At 45.9% G+C, this 6,000-nt stretch overlaps 1 protein-coding gene across 16 annotated transcripts in view; it reads left to right on the top strand.

Moving 5' to 3' along the window:
* PUM1 (pumilio RNA binding family member 1) overlaps nucleotides 1-6,000 on the top strand; it is a 130,165-nt gene extending 124,165 nt beyond the window's left edge. For all 16 annotated transcript variants that reach the window (XM_081224439.1, XM_081224440.1, XM_081224438.1 and 13 more), the window contains 2 exons: nucleotides 811-1,003; nucleotides 4,136-6,000. In XM_081224439.1, the coding sequence (XP_081080565.1) occupies nucleotides 811-1,003; nucleotides 4,136-4,267 (325 nt within the window). In that variant the 3' untranslated portion in view covers nucleotides 4,268-6,000. The remainder of the gene's footprint in view (nucleotides 1-810; nucleotides 1,004-4,135) is intronic.

Raw genomic sequence — 6,000 nt, forward strand, 5'->3', positions numbered from 1 at the left:
TACAAATACAAAGAATAAGTATTGTTCTTGTTCTTTGACATCATACAACTTCCTCATACCCACAGAGCCACAGATGCAGAGTAGTGATGACTTAACAAAACCAAACATTCACGAGTAGTCAGTCACTCCTGGATGGTGAGTGCCCTTGAGCGTGGCCGGGTGTAATTTCATCAGCTGCTACAGTCCCTCTGGATTGTAGAAGAACTCTGATTTAATGTAACCACATTTCTTTTTTTCCTTTCCCAAGATGATACATCTATGAAGTGTTTAGAAATGCGGATATACCGGGGGGTTCTTCTTGTTCTTCAGAGGCAGCGTGAAGTAGTTGAATGAGGGCTGTGGTTCCTACTTGTATCTTTCTTCGCCCAATAAGTCTGTAGACCAAGTCTGTAGTGCCAGGCTCTGTGCTTGGCACTAGGGATCTAGATGCAAGTGAGACTTGTTCCTGGCCTCATTAAGCTCACAGAGGTGAGCAAAGAATTCATAGATTCTGATACCTGTTGAAATTACGCTCATTAACCAATTCAGCTGTTAACCAGTCTTGTGAACCTTCACTTACCTGGGCTTGTTACACTCACCTGTTAGAGGGTTGGGTTCTGGTATCCTCCAAGACCTGGGCTCGGCCATGGTTCACATCGGTATTCACAGATGGCAAAGGTAGAGTCTCATAGAGCCAAACAGAAGAGGAATTAATCTGCCAAAAATATTAAGAGCTCTTTTTCTGTTGATCCTGAGGTCAGGGCAGAGGCCAGACAAGCACAGCCTAACAGGGTCCCTCTAAGAGTTGTCCCTGGATTTATCTCATTCCAGCAACGTTGTGGAGAAGTGTGTCACTCACGCCTCCCGTACGGAGCGCGCCGTGCTCATCGACGAGGTGTGCACCATGAACGACGGCCCCCACAGTGCCTTATACACCATGATGAAGGACCAGTACGCCAACTACGTGGTCCAGAAGATGATCGACGTGGCAGAGCCAGCCCAGAGGAAGATCGTCATGCATAAGGTAGGCCAGTCTGTGCAGATCTCAGCCAGAGAGAAAGCGCCGGGCCCTTGGTTCTTCTCATTTCTGAAGTGCAAAGGAGGGTGGGCATCTTGCTGCTTTTTGCAGACTTTGTCACTGGATTGCGTCTCATGCTATGCTTCTTTTTCCTTTTACCTGGAATGGCCATTATCCCTGTGTTTGCCAGCCCTCTGTCAGTAACTCACTGGTGTGAGTGTTAAACTCCGTCTTTGTGAGGGAGTCCCCGCCTCGATCTTAAGCCCATGTTTCTGCCCCTTGGCTCCTAGGAGACCAGCTTCTCAGTTCAGCACATCAACCCGCTTGCCTTATTTCCTTTCCTCCCTCTTCCCTTTCATCATTCATTCCACCACTGTTTACTGACTGAGCGCCTGCCCAGGGCAGTGCCTGGCCTGGCGCGTTGACCTGGTGCCCACTGTGTGCCAGACGTCAGCACAGAGATGGCCGAGACTGAGCCCTGCCCACGGAGCACGCGTGGGGAAGGGCGACGGGAAGCAGTGGTGAGACGTGAGATCACGTGCCCAAGGCTTTGAGGGGAGGCTTTGCAGGAGGAGAAGTCTGGGCTACAGAGGAGTTAGTAAAAAGGGACAGAAATCTGAACTGTTGGGTGCTGTGGGTGGGAGCTGGCACAGAAAGCACGTGAAGAGGCCGATGGCCTCAGAGCAGTCGTGGAGCAGGTCCAGCGGGCCCCACACAGACCACGGGGCCCGGGAAGCCGGACCAGCCCACAGGCAGGTGTGCCGCGCTGTGTCTGCGCTAGGCAGTGCTGTGAGCCTTCAGGGCTGCTGATCTGAACCCTCAACCTTCGGGCTCTGAACTCACTCAGCCCTTCTTGATGGAGGGGATGGCCGTGGTCTGGCAGTGATGAGCCACTTGCCCTCTCTGAGAACAAAGTTCAGTAATGAGAATCTTTGTTATGGACTCAAGTTCTGAGCCAGACGAGGCACCCACCACTTCCAGTTCAAAACAAAACACAACAGAACACTGCGCTGGTGTCAGCCATGGCAACTGAAGGCTGGGGAGTCCAAAGTCCTTAAGCCGTGAGACTCAGATAGGCATGTCAAGACGCTGGTGAAGGCAGAGGGAATGTTGGAGACACACGGCAGGTTAGTTCATTCATTCATTCATTCAACAAATAGTTAACAAGCATGCATGCTCTACAGCAAGGGCTCCTTTACCAGGGCACTGTGTTGGTAGACACAGCAGTGTCGAAGATGGTTACACCGATGCTGGGGAAGTGCTGGGGAGAGCTGTGGGAGAATGTGGAGGGTGCCTGTTCTAATGCGGGGTGCAGAGAAGGCTCCCCAAGAGAGTGACATTGGAATAAAGCCCTGAACCTTTTCCAGGCAGAGGGAACCTAGAGCTTGAAGGTTTGGAAGCAGGAGACAAGACAGTGTATTTGAAGAAGTACAGCAAGTCCAGTGGGACAGGACTGTGGTGCCAGAATCACATCTACGTTTCAGATAATGGTCCTGGCTGATGAGTAACTTGGAGGAGGGGAGGCAGCGGGAGATGAGGCAGTGAGGACTGGACGGGGGACTGTTAGAATAGTTCAGCATTTCCTTTAAATCAAGTGAAAAATGGAGTTCAACAATGTCGTACACGCACATGGGTTGTTAGTTTTTTGTCTGGAAGAGGACAGGTGTAGAGGTTAAGTGGTCTCACCAGTGAGCCAGTGAGCCAGTCCTGGGAGAGACAGGTGAATGAATTGAATTTCACTTAGTTTCTAAAAGAAGAGTTACCAAAAGCAAGGGGGGTTTGGAGCCTCCAGTTCTAGTGACCAAAACATCAGCTGTGTATAGAGTCCAGACTGCAACCCAAATGAAAGTGTGGCATCCTTTCTATAGATGCGTTTAGGAAGGTTAGGCAAAAGGTCTGGGTCACACAGCTCAGAGTTTGAGCCAAGGACTGTGAATAGTTTTCCAGATAGGCTCCTAGGTGAGAATATAATAGCTGATACAGGTCTGTGTCCTGTGGGGTGCAGAAATGGTTTCTAGAGCCACTTGATCCTTCTTTGCTTTGAGGGCACAACGAAACAGACAAAATAGTCAGCCTAGAGCGCTCAGGCTTGAGAGCATCCATCTTCCTGGTACACTGTCCTGTGTTTTGAGTATGAGCGCAAGCTGCAATGGGGAAGCAGGTTAATGTTGTGGGTCTTCACCGTCTGTGTGGACGGTTGGTGGTTATGCAAATGACTGCGAACACAGTGTGTTACGTGCTGTAGCTGAGGTATGTAGAAGGCTCCATGAACTCACAGAAGAGGAAAGGGGGTTCCCGAGGAAGCGCCTACCGAGTTGTCTGGGATGCACAGGACTTGTGGACATGGGTCTGCCCAGAGAACAGAAGAGATCTTCGTAGGGCTGATCCGAGTGTGCTTGGAGAGGGTGAAGGGTGAGGCTGGAGCAGAGCCATGGGAGACAGTGGGGAGAAGAAGAATTTCTGGAGGAAAAGAAAAAATTTCCGGTGGAGCCAGACAGTGGGGTTCCCATACCTCTGCTGTCCCTTATTAGCCATTTGACTTTAGATGAGTGACTTACCCACTGTGCCTCCATTTTTTGGTCAGTGAAATGGGGATAATCACACCTCTCTTATGAAGCTTCAAAATGAACTGTGCTTGGCTTATGTTAGTCATTTTTATTGTCATCATTAGTAGCTTTTTGTGATTCTCTATGAACTGGAGAGCAGGGTCAGGTGGTGAGCACAGGATTCATGGTGCCCAGAAAGAAACCCCCGCTGCTCAGGAGAGCTGAGGTGCCTTGCGAGGGACCAGAGGGGCCAAAAGCCTCCTTGAGGGCGACGCAGTGCAGGCGGTGGTGGACAGTGTGATTGTCAGTCTTGGGATGCACTTTCTCCACATACTGTTCTGGAAGTGGTCTGTGGCTGTCTGACCTCCAGAGCTCTCAGGTCCTGCCTCGGCGCTTAGGCTAGGAGCTGCTCCCCTCATCTGTTCGGTCAGTGCAGCCTGAGAATTCAGGGGCTCGGGTTGAGCCAGTGAAAGGTGTTGCTTATGAGGCGTGCGTGCTGGCGGGCGCCTTGTGGTGCCTGGGAGCAGGTTATCCAGGAGCCCGCCCGAACCTGCCTCAGGCCAGAGTGACACGGACTCTGCTCTCTCCCCAGATCCGGCCTCACATCGCGACTCTTCGCAAGTACACCTACGGCAAGCACATTCTGGCCAAGCTGGAGAAATACTACATGAAGAATGGCGTTGACTTAGGGCCCATCTGTGGCCCCCCTAATGGTATTATCTGAGGCAGTGTCTCCCCCGTCCCCTTGTTCCCACTGACCTCACTGGCCCACTGGTGAATCCAACCAGCAACCAGAAATATTCTAGTGTAGAATCTGAAATGGGTAAATGGTTGCTCCAGGATTACCCACTCCTCCCAAAAAAGGAATCAAATCCACAAGTGGAAAAGCCTTTGTAAATTTGTTTAATTTTATTACGCATAACATGTACTAATTATTTTTTTTAATTGACTAATTGCCCTGTTGTTTTACTGGTGTATAGGATACTTGTACATAGGTAACCAATGTACATGGGAGGCCACATATTTTGTTCAACGTTGTATCTATATTCCACATGTGGAAACTTTCAGGGTGGTTGGTTTAACAAAAAAGTTAAAAAAAAAAAAAAAAAAGAAAAGTTTTTAACTCATTTGCCTCGCTGGCAAGTTTTGCAAATAGCTGTTCCCCAACTCCTCATTTTAGTAAAAAAGAAAAACAAACAAAAAAACCTGAGAAGTTTGAATTTTAGTTAAATGACCCCAAACTGGCATTTAACAATGTTTATAAAAATATATATATATATATAAATATATATATATAAAATGAAATCATTTCAGAGTTGCTAAAGCTTCAGTTTATGACATTAAGTTTATGAAATTTCTAAAAATTGCCTTTTTTGGAGACTACTATGCTGAAGAAAATAGTGTAGTCTGTTTTGTGAGGAGGAGATGTGAGCACCCAGAATGTCTTTCAAGGCCAGGCGGGTATAATTGTTTACTGCCTACTGGATTTTTTTCTGTTAACATTGAAAGGCAAAATCTGATTATTTAGCATGAGAAAAAAAAAATCCAACTCTGCTTTTGGTCTTGCTTCTATAAATACATAGTGTATACTTGGTGTAGACTTTGCATATATACAAATTTGTAGTATTTTCTTGTTTTGATGTCTAATCTGTATCTATAATGTACCCTAGTAGTCGAACATACTTTTGATTGTACAATTGTACATTTGTATACCTGTAATGTAAATGTGGAGAAGTTTGAATCAACATAAACACGTTTTTTGGTAAGAAAAGAAAATTAGCCAGCCCTGTGCATTCAGTGTATATTCACACCTTTTATGGTCGTAGCATATAGTGTTGTATATTGTAAATTGTAATTTCAACCAGAAGTAAATTTTTTTTTCTTTTGAAGGAATAAATGTTCTTTATACAGCCTAGTTAACTTTTAAAAAGAATAAAATAGCTTGGTTTTATTTGTCATCTAGTCAGATAGTAGCAAGATCCTTTCTAAATGTTATTCAAGATGATTCAGTTCATACTAGTGGTTTTGGTTTTTTTTAATCCTAAAAAAGTACTGTTTTGCTTATTTTGTGACAGTCAAAAGGACGTGCAAAGTTCAGCCCCGCCCTAACTTTCCTTACAATCAGAGCCCCTCTCACCTTGTAAAGTGTGAATTGCCCTTCCTTTTTGTACAGAAGATGAACTGTATTTTGCATTTTGTCTACTTGTAAGTGAATGTAACATACTGTCAATTTTCCTTGTTTGAATATAGAATTGTAACACTACACGGTGTACATTTCCAGAGCCTTGTGTATATTTCCAATGAACTTTTTTGCAAGCACACTTGTAACCATATGTGTATAATTAACAAACCTGTGTATGCTTATGCCTGGGCAACTATTTTTTGTAACTCTTGTGTAGATTGTCTCTAAACGATGTGTGATCTTTATTTTGAAAAATACAGAACTTTGGAATCTGA

The sequence above is a fragment of the Mesoplodon bidens genome (assembly GCF_964165515.1).
Source record: "Mesoplodon bidens genome assembly, chromosome: 2".
Classification (NCBI taxonomy): domain Eukaryota; kingdom Metazoa; phylum Chordata; class Mammalia; order Artiodactyla; family Ziphiidae; genus Mesoplodon; species Mesoplodon bidens.